At 34.4% G+C, this 16,332-nt stretch overlaps 1 protein-coding gene across 3 annotated transcripts in view; it reads left to right on the top strand.

Moving 5' to 3' along the window:
* The window catches only part of LOC120329304 (putative E3 ubiquitin-protein ligase HERC1), an 83,103-nt gene that overhangs the window by 35,244 nt on the left and 31,527 nt on the right, over positions 1-16,332 (top strand). For all 3 annotated transcript variants that reach the window (XM_039395886.2, XM_078118251.1, XM_078118250.1), the window contains 18 exons: positions 577-706; positions 1,226-1,372; positions 1,757-1,999; positions 2,531-2,764; positions 3,014-3,169; positions 5,210-5,330; positions 5,982-6,150; positions 8,786-8,933; positions 9,540-9,668; positions 10,912-10,984; positions 11,531-11,645; positions 12,027-12,125; positions 12,223-12,342; positions 13,030-13,190; positions 13,513-13,656; positions 14,086-14,210; positions 14,666-14,807; positions 15,390-15,526. In XM_039395886.2, coding sequence (XP_039251820.2) covers positions 577-706; positions 1,226-1,372; positions 1,757-1,999; positions 2,531-2,764; positions 3,014-3,169; positions 5,210-5,330; positions 5,982-6,150; positions 8,786-8,933; positions 9,540-9,668; positions 10,912-10,984; positions 11,531-11,645; positions 12,027-12,125; positions 12,223-12,342; positions 13,030-13,190; positions 13,513-13,656; positions 14,086-14,210; positions 14,666-14,807; positions 15,390-15,526 — 2,593 coding nt within the window. The remainder of the gene's footprint in view (positions 1-576; positions 707-1,225; positions 1,373-1,756; positions 2,000-2,530; positions 2,765-3,013; positions 3,170-5,209; positions 5,331-5,981; positions 6,151-8,785; positions 8,934-9,539; positions 9,669-10,911; positions 10,985-11,530; positions 11,646-12,026; positions 12,126-12,222; positions 12,343-13,029; positions 13,191-13,512; positions 13,657-14,085; positions 14,211-14,665; positions 14,808-15,389; positions 15,527-16,332) is intronic.

Genomic DNA, 16,332 nt, shown 5'->3' with positions numbered 1-16,332 from the left:
AGTCTCACAGTGTAACAAAATAGGACATTTTATTTCAGAAAGCTTCATTTGACTTCTGTAAGATTAGTGCGATTATGAATGAACCGGTCTATTTTGAAAATACTGCGTTTTAGTCTATTTTAATTTTAGGTACTCTCATAGTGTGTGTAGCAGGTTAGGGCCAGGCCATAATTTTATTCAGATTTATTTTATTTTAGTTCTATTACGAGTCCTGGACTGTCTGTGTTAGCCAAGTGAATATACAACTTGATGTAAAGTAGGCGAACAAAATTCGTTACCTACAAATGAGTACACATTCATCTGGACCGCCCAATTGCAAACCTTGATAATGTCGCATTACCTTTTGCTGTACATACATTATTTTACTTACGATGTAAAGTAGGTTCCATGAATAATCAGCTTCAGTTCGAGTCATCTCAATTATCTGAGGTTGAAGACAAGGGGTTTGAATCTGATGTTGGTTCTAAATGAATGTAATAACATAAACTAGATTTATGCATTGAAAAATAGCATTCTAGCTCAACAAACCTTTTTCTTATTTTTTTGCCAAGTTCGTTTTTATTTTTTATTTTTTAGTGGGAATCTATATCACGGAGGAGAACAAAGTAAAAGACTAGGAGGATTCAGCATAAATGATGTTATTACTTGCATACTTGATACAGAGGCTAAAACATTAAGCTTTGGATTGAATGGAGCAGAACCACAGGTATGTGTATTTTTAATATTTATTGCAAAGATGATTAGATGGCTTAGGTATATGGCAAACCATGGACCATCGTTAATTGCCAATCTGGATCGGATATGGGAATAATTAATTTTACAGATTTGCATTCTAATTGAATGGAATTATTTCACATTTAGAAATGGTTGTGTGATATTATCTTGACATATTGGATAATTTCAATTCTCAATCATCATTTGACTCTGTCAGATTTGTGTCAACCATTTTTTTCCAGTGCTCCGACTCAAGCTAAATAAAAAACTTGAGTTTATTCAATTGATATAAATGATGATGATATAAAATAATCCTAATCTTAAATTATTCTTAAAATTAAAAATTTATAATACCGAATATTATTTATTTTGAATTCATTTGAAAGTTTTATTTGTTACAAACTTTCTTGATCAAGACTCAATTTTCATATTTTCATCAAAATATTGTACAAATGACAAATTATACCAAGCAGTGTTAATTATAATTGAATTGTCTTTCTTATTTTTTTAGGTTGCTTTTGAAAACATTGGAATACAACCACCGCCATCAAATTTCACAAATCCAAGATCTGATCTCGATTCTCCTCCTGAGTTTTTTCCATGTGTTGTCTTTTATAGTTGCAATCCGGGAGAGAAAGTACTGATTTCTGATTTGAAAGTGAGAGAAATTATAATTTTTTCCGTTTTATTTTCATCTCCATTTCAAAGCAAAATGTTGTCCTTGGACACATTTGACATTGTATTCTATGAGAATTTTATTTGAACGATCATTTAATTACGTAATATACCTGGAAAGATGCTTATTTTATAATTTAGGTAATTGATACCGCTATCAACTTAACTGATTAAAATTAATATTCACTCTGGAATTATGATTCTGGGTGATGGAATTCGTGAAATATTGGTTTACTCACAGTACATTAATCTCTGTACATCACTACATACATAGATTCTGTATATGATTGTGTACTGGCCGTGATTCTTGTTTGCTTTCGGAATTACAATTAGGTATCTACAATTTAAGATTTGTCCTTATTCACAGATGAGGGGATTGCCAGAAGATCTTCATCCTGGGGATCCAGTTTGTTCTCCAAAACACACAGTGCTTGCAGAGGAATGTGTTCAGCTGATTCGTCTCCTTCATAACAACGACAATAATGGCAAATTATCACTTTATCATCACCATCTGTTATCTGATTCAATTTACTCTTGGTCAACAATTGTTAATAGTGAAATTCTTGAAAGGATGGAAGAGTTGAGGAATGTACCATCTGAAGATGATAAGGTATGTTCTGGAGTTAAAACTAGGTGGTTGCCTAAACAAATGAAACATGCAAGTTTACACTATTCAAATAATGACGAAAAGGATTTGGGCTTTTCCTACAATGCTCATAGCACATCTTCAAATATGCTATAGTTATTCTCATTCATTCTGAATACAATTCATATATATGAGACTATTTGATCTCTGCTTCAACGTGATGTTACCAAAACAACAGTCATATGCATAACTCTTTATTTCCTATACTATTTATGCTGGTAGTCACAAACTTTTTTATGTGTCCCCAATTATCTCGTAATCAAAAATGATAGATATTCATGATTCCAGAACAAGAAAAATACAGTAATTTCAAAAAATAGTATATTATTTATCTTAATAAGATCAATGCGCCTGTATCGTCTGTAATCTTTGGAAACCTCACTTTATTGTAAGAAGCAATATAAAAGCATCAAGTAGCTTTATTTACAGTATAGGATTCGCTAAATTTGTGTTTACATTTGTTTATTAATAAGCAAAGCTTTGTTTTTTATCCAGGATATATCACATAAAGATCCTGATGAAGTACAAATACTTGAATCAAATTCAAATGTTGCAATTAGTAATGTTCTTTGTCGCCTGTGGCCAGTATTGGCTTTGCTTGGTGGACTGGATAGCGGTCTGAGAGTTGGTGGAAAGTGTGTCTATTTTCCCCTACAATCTCAATCTCATGTGCTTGGAGTTGTGAGAAATCATCCAACTGTAATTAAGCTGTATACTGACGAACAGGATGTAAGTCAATATTTATATAAAAATTCTTTTATTGTCAAAAAATATATGGAATTGTGTATGAGCAGGCTGCAAGAATGCACCATCCGATAAAATTCAACAAAAATTTATTAAAACTACGATAATTTTGTTTATAAGAAGTCGTCTGTATATACTGATGGCAGCTTTCATTTTGGGAATTTGGATACTTTTTGATTTATTATGATCACAAATTTATATACGGTAGATAGATAATACAGGTATTCCATTTAGCCTCCATACCCTGATAGCACATCATCTCGATTACTTCCGCAAAGTGGAGCAGATTTCAATTTTGAAAATTTACCATTACTAAGTTCATCGATTCTAATAAATCTCGCAAAAGCCGCTGGAGTATTGGAAACACCAAAGAATAAATCTTCAAAACAGGTAATATTTTTGAACAAGTTATATCAGAGTTTTTAATTTCACTTACTGTAGTTATAAGCTTTGCAACCTGGAAACATTGAATAAGGAATTAACTCTGAACTTTTCATTGTCGTATTCCAATTCATAGGTTTTCAAAGTGTTCAATTCGTAGCTCCGGGCTTCTGTTAGATCCACTAAAACAATCCACTAAAATATACCGGCAACGCTTTTTTTTTGTCTTCCATAATGTATGTTATCGCTGAACAGCATTAATAGCGCTACCAGTATCTCCACCACTGCCCACCTAGAACATAATGAGGCAGGCATGTTTTCGCACATTTTTCGTGTTACGTCACAATGCGTCTGCATTGATAAATCGGCAACAAAAAGAGCTTTCGGCGGGAGTGGTATCGGTACCCTGGTAGCGCCTTGATAGTTGATACTTGATACATCATATGGATCTTATTATTGCTATTTGCTATATGTGTTGGCTGATACGCATAGTCTTAGATTTTAAAGCTAATTTATCAGTAATTTATTGACTAAATTTGTAAGCATGTTGCCGGATGTTGGTGCGAAAGTATAACTCTTAGATTTTAAAGCTAATTTATCAGTAATTTATTGACTAAATTTGTAAGCATGTTGCCGGATGTTGGTGCGAAAGTATAACTCCGAATACATTCGCCTGAGGTTTGCGATAATTCAGAGGTAGAGATAATTGAAGCCTTTCAGCTCTGACGGTAGGCAACGCAATCAATACATTGAAACTTTGCACGAAGCTCAAAGCGCATTTCTTATGCCATTGTTCGCTGATACGCGGCCAAAGTAAAAAGCATTAAAGTGATACACAGTCAGTAAAAGGTCGAGAACCACTAACCTAGGGGCTCCGCTATTGGTTTACTTAACTTATTAAAAGAAGCAATAACTCTATTGATTGAATTTGTTAACGGTAGATACATCCGAGTCATTAAATAATTAATTTTAATTTACTCAGTAACATTAATCAGTAAGTCACAATGTGTTTTTTTGTTATCGCATAAATTTATTGTGGGTAGGGCTGTCCAAAATTGAATAATTTTTTGATTTCAATCGAATCGCATATTTTCGCCGAATCGAACCGAATAATCGAATATTATTGCGCAATTTTAAATCTGTCTCTATTATGAAATAAACGCCTGCCCTTCGGTGTTGTGGTAACGTATGTGCAGTTACATTTACTTACCGCTGGTATTTTGCAATACAATGTTTTCAGATTTATGGAAGGAGATCACACGCTTGTATGAACTGGTCAAAAATATTGGAGAACTCCAAAATTTGGGTCTCGAAAACTGTTGAGTGTTAAGCGTAAAAATTCACAATTCAAAAATTGCAATCTCAATTCTGATGGATTCAGTTTTAATAGGACATGTAAAGCCTGAAGATGCTATTTTAATCCTTTTCACTAGTTTCCGCTTTATGTACCTAATTTTAGCGATTCGAAAATTAGCCGAAAAACGATTCGAATAATTTGCGATTCGATTTCGAATATTTGGTTCGCCTGGACAGCCCTAATTGTGGGGCTTCGTATATAATATTAAACTTCTTCAGCGGCTCCATAACACCAACAGTTGTTATCCACCAACTGATTACTATTCTAGTTTTAATCTATTACTTGTGGGCTTCGTATCAACTTCCCATACAGTTCCAATGGCACAAACAATCACTTATATGCTCTAAAATAACTTGTTGCTGTATTCAATCTGGCCTTGATGAATGCCAGTACTGTTTACCGATTATTGGACACAAAGTGGACCAACCTGTGGATGGATCGTTTTGTGAAATTGTGAAATGTTAAAGTGTTTTTTATTGTGAGAAAATCGCTTGATTTCAATTTTCAGTAATTATGCAAGTCACTAGAAAAGCCCCATGGGGCGCAATGTTCCAACTGATTTTCAGTTTGCCCCACGTTCCCACACGTGTCATTTCGTCAGGTTTGGTTTGTGCCCATGTATCGAATATGAGTTTTCACATCTGTCCATGCATATGACATAATTTTGGCCAATAATTTCTGAAATATTCCAGGTTTCCGCAAAGCAATCAAAGGAAAGTATAAAAATTGAATCGGACTTGGATTCTGAAATCGCGAAAGAAATGGACAATGAATATGATATTACTGATACTATGAAAGGATTAGAAGCTGGAGGTAAGAATGCAATATTGGCAAATCATTTTTTATAAAAAAATACTTTTAGGTACATAAACTACTATCACTTGTTTATTGGGTAAATAAGATGTCCAAAAACTTTTTTAGACATGATGGTCTAATTCAGTGGTTCCCAACCTTTTCCAGTAAATTCCTCACTTCAGCGAAAGATTTAATGCAGCAACAAGAGCAAAAAAAATTATGGATTTTTACCTATCTGGGAGTTGACAAGGGCCACACTGTGGCCGGGTTGTGGCCCACGGCTGCCTCTTGCACACCCTAAGTCTAGTTGATTAAAGCAGTAATCCTAACTACGGTATGTCGGTGTCACATGTTCAACTTTCATGTATACCATCTCACCTAAATTAAGTAGACAATGCAGTACTGGAAAGATACCAGTTCTTTTTAAAAGTATCTTCTTTTCCTATGTACCAGAGACAGCTTGCTCAGAGTGGATGAAGTTATGTATTAAATTGAAATTATGTTACAGCCTGAGAGGATGGGTGAAAAAGAGAATCAAATTTTGCTGTCTTTGCTAATTTAAAGTTAGTCAGATAGGAAGTATTCTCATATTCCACATGTTATTCTATCAACCATATTAGAATCCACAATATATTCTACCTAATTCTTTCTTCTTTCTGCTAATTTAAGTTGAAGAAAATGAGATTCCCGCTGATAATGACGGAAATCTCCAACCTGAATCTTCTAACACGTCTTTTGAAACTGCGGAAAGTTCAACCGATGAAGAATCCGTCATGCAAGATATTGTATTACAAAGTTCTGCGATCAAATGTCTTTGTGCATTATTGGGTTCACGAAGGTAAATTATATGGAATTTTGTTTACAAAAGTCAGCTATACCGTCACCATTTTTCGGACAATTTTCACAAAATATTTTTGTCATACATCGGGCGATATGAATTCTGCATAAGCGTTCATCTATACATGAGGGAACAACTTTTTTCAGGAAAATCAGAATCGTTATGATTTCCGATTATTATCCGCCATTTAATTAATTGATGAGGCTCAGATTATTTTTACTTTTCTTTTTAACACTTTCGATGCCAAGGACGTATATATACGTCATTTGGCGCCAACCGTTCCGTGCCATCAATGCAAAATGACGTATATATACGTCATTCGAAAAGGAAAAAGTTTAATAGATAGAAGAAGGTCGAGTTCAGGTATTTGCCGTCTTTTTTCTTCTCTCTCTCTCTCTTGTTGTCAAGTTGGGGGGAAAGAATGACGTCGTCAGCCAATCGCGTCATTCAAGAAATACCAAGATGGAAGGAGGGTCTGCCATGAAGTAAATTATCAACTTATTTAGCATGGCCGAGGTACATATTAGCCGCAAATTATCATCAAAAATTTGTACGAGACCGACTGACGCCAACACACGGTTTCAACTTTTTACGGTGAAATGATTGAAAGGTGTGAGGAGAGATGATAATATTATCAATCATGTTACGAAGATGTAGAAAAACATTACTAAACCGGGAAATAATTCGAATATTTTTATATGCATGATCGTCGTCTTATTGGCAGGACGATGAAATGATTCAAAATGTTGGTATTTTTGAACGTTTTTTTAATTTTTTATCATTTTTGGGTAACGGATTGACGGACATCTGCAACGAAAGCAAATTTTATCGTCCTGAGAGGTGAAATGTTACATTTTGAAATAATAAAGTGAGAAATTGATATTATTCGGAACATATATTTTTCTTCTTGTCAGTGAGATATGATCCATGATATAGTAATTTAGTGGGAAATATATTACCAATAACACAGAGCCCCTCGTATGCTTTCAGCTCATATTGAATTACTTCCGTAGCTATTGTATGACCATAATTATAGCAAAATATGCAATCCTACGACTTTGTGTCGGATGAACAAGTTCAATAAGCAGCCATGGCGTACTGATTACGTAGCTACGCAATAGCGATCACGTGTCTGGCGCCACGAAGACGGGACTACGTGCAGTCGAGAAGACTTGCGTAGCAAATTGCGTGAGATGACAATTTCGGAAAATCGTGTTCTTGACAGATCAACTGACGAATTTCGATGAAGCTTTAAACCTTTTTATTATGTCAACTTAGAGACACCGGATGCGTATAATGAATATTGAAATTGCATTTGGAAATACTTCATTTGCACGCCAATATTAGTTCAAATATCCACACAAATAAGTATTTGCTCGCTATAAATACCAGATTGAATGAAATGTTTGCCGAGGCAAGTAAAGACTTCGAATTTCATCGTTTACTGACTGAACCCACCAAATCTGGAAGCGCCCGACGAAAACTCAGGAGCAATGGTCAGGAGTCTTGATCTCTCATTGCGATAAAGATTCAATTCGAACATTTTATTCAGCAATCAGAATCATTTTATTATACGAAAATATCAAATTCGAACAAAGAAAACAAAATTGTTTACTAGCATAAAAATATATCCTTCATTCGCTATATATTCCAATAACATTAATAATGGCCAATTATTGTCACTCACAAGGATAACATATTGCAAAATAAACAAAGTAGTCACATTGCATATTCATACAACTGTAACACATATGTACTTGAAACATACGAACATAGTAAATTTATTATCGAGCTTCCATATCGGAATTCATTATAAAAAATTAATGTGCAGTATGGTGGTGCATAAAATAATACATCAATCGAGGAATTTGTCAAAAACGCTATGGAATCACAGACGTAGTCAATATGTTGCCTCATTCGAATTATGGTTTGGTGAAGTTAGCGTCTACCATGCACTAAACTATCACGATATCTAGCTTGGCCGATGAATCGCAAACAGAAATATAAAAAATATGTGCGGAGTCCGATTGGCGCCAACGCACCTGGATTTTAACTTTGCTACAGTTACAGTTGTATGAATATGCAATGTGACCACTTTGTTTATTTTGCAATATGTTATCCTTGTGAGTGACAATAATTGGCCATTATTAATGTTATTGGAATATATAGCGAATGAAGGATATATTTTTATGCTAGTAAACGATTTTGTTTTGTTCAAATTTGATATTTTCGTATAATAAAATGATTCTGATTGCTGAATAAAATGTTCGAATTGAATCTTTATCGCAATGAGAGATCAAGATAAGTTATCATCAACTTATGTTATAATAGCATGAGAGAGCAATTCCGACAAGATACGCGTGTGTAGGTGAGTTCTTTCACCTACGACTGAAGTGTCGGAATGAACGATAACTAATGACACCGCTGGGTTCGCCCCTTTCCTGATGAATCAAAAACTAAATACGAGAGAGACTGAATAGGAGAGAACTCTCTCGTTTTCACCTTGGCACGGAACGGTAAAATTGAAAAAACTGATCTTGGCATCGAAAGTGTTAACGTAATTTCTAAAATTTCTAAATCTTCTTATATGCCATTTTTTGCCAATTTCAAACAAATATTGATTTTATTATCGCAGATACGTTGAACTTTTGTTGCATCCAAAAAAGAAGAAATCTGAGAAAGATAATGAGAATATTTCAGATAAAGATAAAGAAATCGGAACCGAAAATAAAGATGGTGATCTTGAGAATGACAATGATGAAGAACATGATTGGAGTAATAAGGTGTTGCAAGAGATGAAATAATTTTATTTGTAATATATGAGATCAAGTCTCGAGTGTATATTTTAAATGAACTCCCATTGTCCCCAGACTTGTATTACTCTGAATTCTTAACAGTTTACTAAACTTTTTTTCTATTGTATTGCAGTATAAGCCATGTAAAATTTTGTAAAGGAGTTCTGTTTTTTGAATTGATTTCATTATTTTAACTGAATTCATTTAGGTATTTATCAGTGTTGACTACCTTAGCTACTTCCTGACTGTCACCTGCTAATGGGAAACTGTAAAGACTTTTGAAGCTATTTTACTAATTTCTTCATAATTATGTGTATGACAGTGGTTCTTGGGTTAGCAAATCTCGGAATTGAATTATTTTTCATAGAATTTCAATATTCGAAACCCAACAGGGCGAAACTTGAAAAAGCTGTTACGAGAAAATGAGCAAAACATATTTTTTGATTTTTAATTTTGTTTAAATTTTTTATTTTAATACTTAGTGAATATCACTCCATACTGTGATAAGATATCAGATTAAAAAGCCTAAAAATTTTTTTGATACAGTTTCGAATCTATGTGAAACATAACATTTCTAAAATGTATCATTGACAGGACCTTCGCAACACCGTGCAGTTCATTGTATCAAAGATGGTAAATCATGCATTGTACAATGCTCCTTTGATCAACTTCTCATCAAGACATCTACCTGATCTAGACCGAGCTATATCTGTTCTTTCGAAGGTTTGTATCTAAATTTATTAAATATATTAGTTTAAAATCTGTTATGGTTCCCTTACCTTCTTAATGTTTCGATGGTAGGCACTGGGCAGACCATGCTAAGCGTTTCGTACACTCTTGCAATCGCACATCTCATTACTCTTACTGGGGTCGCAGGTCCGAATCCTGTGGGTGTTTGTTATGGGCAAGAGAATTTCTGGACTCCTCGCTACTGAATGGGGGTCTAGGCCAGCGTTTCTCAACCTTTTTTGGTCGCGGACTATTTTCTCACTGGCGAAAACCTGTAGTTTATAGTAAATTATTCTACATTGCCCATCCCTTATGTGAAGAATATAATCGTAAAAACAGCTGTTTTGCTACTATAATTCAGTGAAGCGTCGCGGGCCTGATTATATTGCTCCGCGGGCTGTAGGTTGCGAACCCTGCAGTAAAGCAAAGAATTCCGAGGGAAATGCTCTGATACGAATACTACATTAGCACCCGAAATTTTGCAATTTGCAACATGTCTAAAAAAGCGTTTTTAAAAAACTTATGGTGTTTTCAGTTTTATTTTCAGTATTTTGTATTGCCGCTTTTCAATTTAGAAAATTTAGGTTGCTACCATTGACACCTACCAGAAAAATTATTCCTCGAACAACAACGACTAAATCCAATTGTTTGATTGAACGACGCGCAAGTGACCTGTCACGTCACCTGTTACCAAATTTTCGAATAATAAATTGCTATTCTAATAGTTGAATGTTCTAATATATGCCAAGCCCTACTCATTCAGTATCCAGAAATTATTGACTCGATTAATGTTATATGAATAAACTTGCTTTTTATGTTTTATGTAAATTCTAACGTAAATCGTGGCTGATGGTTTAGGTTCGCAAAAACGTTTGTGGCCCGCAGTGAATTTCTGGCTCGTTGCGGACTCATTCAAACGCTCCGCGGACTCGGGTTGGGAAACACTGGTCTAGGCAAATGCTGATTGATGGCGGCGCCTTCCTTTGTCATAAAGTTCATATTTGAAATGAATACCAACTGATGAATATTTCCAAAACCAACATATATATTATCTAGAAGATGTTGTTTGCCATATGATTAGGCAGTCTTTTCACCTTATCAGTCTTATCTTGAGATAAATATGAAAATCATATCCTATCCTGTATAAAATCTGCTTTAAATAAATCTCTGCTTATGGTTATGTCTGTCGATAAACTAGATTTTAGATTTCTTGCTATAGTTTTCTTGCTTTTTACAGGTGACCTGTAATTCAACAGCTCAAGAGGAATATGTTACATTGTGGGAAAATGTTGGTTTAAGATCTCAACAAGGTAAAATAACTATCATGATATATTTAGCTAATATACTATTGATTTTTGACCTCCATTTACCGGAACTTTTAGTCGCAGAAAAGTTGCATTTGTTGCAATTGTTGTAAAATTGTACTTTTTTGGGATGTTTTTAACATTACTATCAAACTCAAACAGCCTTTAGTCATAAAGAACTTCGGAATTAGTTTAGAAAAAGCAGAATCATTCTACTTCAGCTTGGTCCAGAGCAGCGATTGGCAACTTGCGGCTCTTTGTTCTCGGAGCACTGGCTCCCATGAATCAAAGTGGCTACAGCTGTTTTTTTGTTAGAAACAGTGGGGATTTATTGAAAGTCGGGGGCATACTACTCACTAATAACACATTGGAGCAGGAATAAGTTGAGAGCGGTAAAAATACGTCACATTAAGGTGATTCAAATCTGTCAAAACGAACTTTTATTTTTCTTTTAAACCCATACTTTCAAAATTGTTAAGTCTTGAATGTCTATCAACTAATATCATTTATTTGAATTTTAATATTTTTCATTTTTCAAATTTTTACTTGTAGATTCGTCTTCAACTCAAGCTAATGATTCAAATCAATCTCGATCATCAATATCTGCTTGGAGGAGAGAAAGTTTTGAAGAAAGTGATGATGACGACGAAATACAGTATTTTATGAGGTAAGATTAACGATATTCAAATATTCTACTTTTATTCGCTAGTTACACAATCTTGTGTTATAGCCAAGATTTTGTTTATTTATCGAACGTAAAATTTGATAACCTCTAGAAATGTATAAAACGATTTGATTAATAATCAATAATGAATTCATTGAAGTAAATTGGTAGTTCATTTATTTATAATATAATCTTTACTACAATTTAGTAATTAATAATATTTGTTCTAATTATTTAACTCAGTGGTTTTCAACCTGTGGTACGCGTACAACCATTCTCTGAACGCTCAATTCGCTCCATATTAATCATATGGAGACAATCAATTATTGTTTATATCTTAACATTTTTCATTTTTGATCATATACTATTATTATTATTTTCTAGTAATGACACATTTTATCGGGGAATGCTGCCATCTGGTGGACCCACTCATCGTGCAAATAATCAACGTCCAACAGCTACTGCTTCAAGAAGTTCAAGGAGGTAAATCATATGAAATATTTTTTACATTAACGATGAGTCATACTCGCAGGGTTCAAACCCAAGTCATCTGACATGTTTTTTTAATTTTATTTTACAGGCAAAGAGGAGCAAGTAGTGTACATGCAGCTAATTCTTCATCTACACCCACCTCAAGCAATAGAACTGATGCAATGAGCCCCAGGCGGGGTAGAACAGTTTTGCAAAGGATTCGACGACGGTATGTTTTTATATTATTTTGATTGGTAATGAACAATTGTCATGTTTTAAGTCTTATCATAATAGAAAATATAACTATTGTGTTACTTTGATATCAACATGAAATGGGTACTCCTGAAGTATGTGATCCAAGATGGCAGACACCAGAACAAAGTATGTGTCCCGGGTTAGGGTTAGGTCATAATTTTAGGTACAAATACTACGGGAGTCACTTGGCTAGTCCCCGAACTTGTAATAGAACTAAAATAAGGAAAATTGGAATAAAATTATGTCCTTAACCCTAACCTGGTACACATACTACGTTCCGGTGTCAGTCATCTTGGTTCACATACTACGGGAGCGTCATGGAATGCCCAACATTGATTCAGTAAAACAATACTAACACGAAGATATCAGAAAGTAACTCTAGTCATTGATTTTTTTTTTTTAATTTTAAAAAAAGACGTTTTGACTTTATTTACTTGAAGCATTGTGAACTCATATATTTCAGTTCCAAGTCAACTGAGCGTTTTTTTAGTAAAGTGATTGTATCTAGTATTGCAATTTTCGGATATGAAGACTATTGTTGGATGAAGGCAGTTTTCTGGCGTATTGGTCATTTTACCTTCGAGCACCGCTGTTTTCTTTTCTCTGCATTTTTATATTTATATTAATTTACCTTCAAACAAATTTCTTTTCTTATTATCAGTCATGCACCGTCCGGCCTTCTTCCTCTCGGTCTTCTGCCTCCTCAAGTTCGTCATACTTCTCCACCTCCTCTTGTGCAGACTACAAGCCCGACTATTGAAAGCAATACTGAAGAACCTTGTCGCGTTGCTTTGTTATCAGAACTAACTAATCCTACGAGAGGTGGGTTGACATTATAATGATTCTTTTCTGAAAGAGGATTTTTTGATTTGATGAATCAGAAAACAAAAAAAACTGTGTTGCTTTGTTTATGTTGCATACTTTTAGTATTTGTGTATATTTCATAGATCAATGTTACATCACTATCCATTTCAGAACAAATAGTTTTCTGATAAAGATTGTGAATTTACTCATTTGCTGATAAAAATTGAAATTGAACAAGTCAATGAATTCTTTCAAAAACCTCTGTTCCCAACTAATGGCCACCACTTCACTTCTTTCCCACTTTCTTTGATTTTACAGCTTCTTAATACATGTTATTCAGGTACATCCACATCAGAGCAAAACCAGAGACAACCTGGAACAAGCGGAACATCTGCTCGTACTAATGAAACCATGAATTTAACTCAAACTTTATCAGAAATGGGATTTTCTGACAGACATATTAGAAGAGCCATAAATGAAACAGGTAATGATTTTAAATTATATTCGGAGATTCCATGTTTGAATCATACTGTGCTGAACAGCATTTATATTTCTTAGGAGTCATTTTGTTAGCTTATTGGAAAACGAAAAATTTTTTTTTATTCAAATTTGTGTTACAACTTGTAACATTAAATCCCACCATGCTATGCTATTTATTTTTGTGACAAACCCTTTGCATCAGTTTTTTAAGTCTAGCAAGTACTTATCTTTTTTTTAACTTTCAATAGTGGCTTACATCTGTTTTATGTTCAATTAGTGATTGATAGGCCATTTGTATCGTCTGCTGATTCTGCTAAAAATTCTGTGATTTTTTTTATTCTTGTTTCGTTTTATGTGCTCATAATCTGATCATATTTGAACAACAAATAAGCTTTTTATTAATAATTTTACTTGATCTATTTTTTCTATTCAGGAGTCAATTCATCTGCAAATGCCCACAATGCAACTGTTCTGGCGACATGGATGATCGAACATCCACTACTTGAAGAAGAAGAAGATGATGAAGAAGAACAACAGCAGCAGCAAGAAAATGAAGAGGTTGTGACTCCAATTTTTGTTATTAAAATCAGATTTCCTCCGAGTTTCGAATTGGAGTCAAAGTCAAAGTTTTTGCAACCCGATGTCAAAATGTTTTCAAGTCTGTGTCAAAATTTTTTCTACCGGTGTCAGGGTTATAATTTTTTTCAACTTGTTGTTGGAATCAAATATAAACTCCACAGCCCTAGTGTAGACTGTTTATCTTATTTAAGCTATGAGAGGCGTTTTAATATGGCTGTCATATGGTCTTTCTCACCCATCAATTGATTTTTGAAGTTTTCAACTTTTTTTTTTGGTATCATTTTTGTTAAATGGTAGATTATCGTCCAGATTATGAACAGACATTCATCTTATCTATCTATTATGCTCATAAAAAATAAACTAAATCGATTCGAAAACAAGAAACGACATAATAATCATCACGTTTTGAAACACATTTTGATTAATTGGTTCAGGAACCTTCAGAAAATCAGGAAGAGTTTACTTTACCAACCGGTGTATCCGCTTCTCATGAAACAGCGCGTGGAATGCGAAATGTTCTCGGACAAATTATTGATGCTCATAGAAGTAGGATGGCAACCAGAGATCGTAGATCAGGTTTGTCAATGGAATTCTTACAGGCTGCATTACATCTTGATGAATTCTAAAAACGAGGAAAGATCTACAACGGAAGAATGCTTATCCTAAATCGACACTCTCAATAGTTGGCCTTTTAAATGTACATGGTTTGGGAGCTGGAAAAAGTATTCAACAGGAAAGTGGATGTTGGGCATAGTGGTGAACTTGAGCGTTAGACTTGATACCTATAATGGCATCACGGGTTAAAATCTTGGATTCAAATCCCATGCTCCCCACCACACCCATGGTGTAATAAAGTTGAGGAGATAGTTTTTTACCATAAACATTTTGATTCTTTCAAACTAGCAAGAATAAAGGTGACTATACTATGCAATTCAAGAGTCTTGCTGCACACTAACACAAATGTAATTTTGTAACGGTTCGTCAGCCTTCTATGCTTGTGTAAAAAAAATTGGCCCCCCATCAGACAAAACATTACAGAAATACATTTGTGTTAGTGTATAGCAATACTCTTGAATCAAATAAAATTTTAATTCGTTGTGTTTTGTGTGTCAAACGACTGGTCATCTTTATATTTATAACACTTATGCTTTATTATAGAACAAAATCAGCCGTCTCAACAATCAATCAATCGTATGACTGGCATCATGTCGGAAACCATAAGGAGAATATCAGACAATGCTGAAAGTATGTTACAGGAATTAAGAAGAAGACGTGGACCTATGTGGAGTGCAACGGTATTATATTTGTTTATATTTGAAAATCTTTGTTAAATTTATGTAGGGTTGTTTATAGCGGAGGTGTGCAACCTGCAGCCCGCGGGCCAAATGCAGCTCACAAGGTAAAATTGTGTGGCCCGCGGAGAAGTGCCAATTTTGAATGGTGTGCGAAATGAGTTTTTGATTGATTTTGGCAGTATAACAGCTTCGAAGCAAACAAGGAAACAACGCAGGTCATAAGATCAATAACCAAATTTTTGTACCTGCAAATACCAGAAAGCCTATGTTAAATAAAGGTGCGACCCACAGTTTCACCCAGTTATTTGTATCTGTCCCTCCTGTATTAATTGCAGGGGTTGCACCACCAGCAGTGGTTCCCAGACTTTTACAGTAGCCCCGTTACATCACTCTGTACATCATCATCGCTCTTTTGAAAAAAACACAAAGGTACAAACACAGGCACAATTAAACAAGTAGACTTATCATAGATCATGAGTTTTATTATGAGATAGACCGGCTTGATATCTTTTACAAGTTTTTTAATATTTAGAGACATATTGGTCAAGAACCTCCTTCAGTCACCCAATTTGCTGATGGAGAGGCAATTTCTTTGTTTTGATAGCAATAACTTCACAGCTTAAAACTCTTTTTCTATCAAATGAGATGTTGGATATGAATAAGTTCTGTTTTTTGCATCTGCAAAAAGGAGCTGGTATTTGCCATATGACTTACACCAAAATATACCATACCTATTTTTGTAAAATTAATTTTGGTTTTGCAACAAATTCTGACTTTTAAGTTATGTGCATTCGCCCCCATCCGCC

Source organism: Styela clava, chromosome 12 (assembly GCF_964204865.1).
Source record: "Styela clava chromosome 12, kaStyClav1.hap1.2, whole genome shotgun sequence".
In the NCBI taxonomy this organism is placed as follows: domain Eukaryota; kingdom Metazoa; phylum Chordata; class Ascidiacea; order Stolidobranchia; family Styelidae; genus Styela; species Styela clava.
This window is presented reverse-complemented; position numbering and strand designations above follow the sequence as displayed.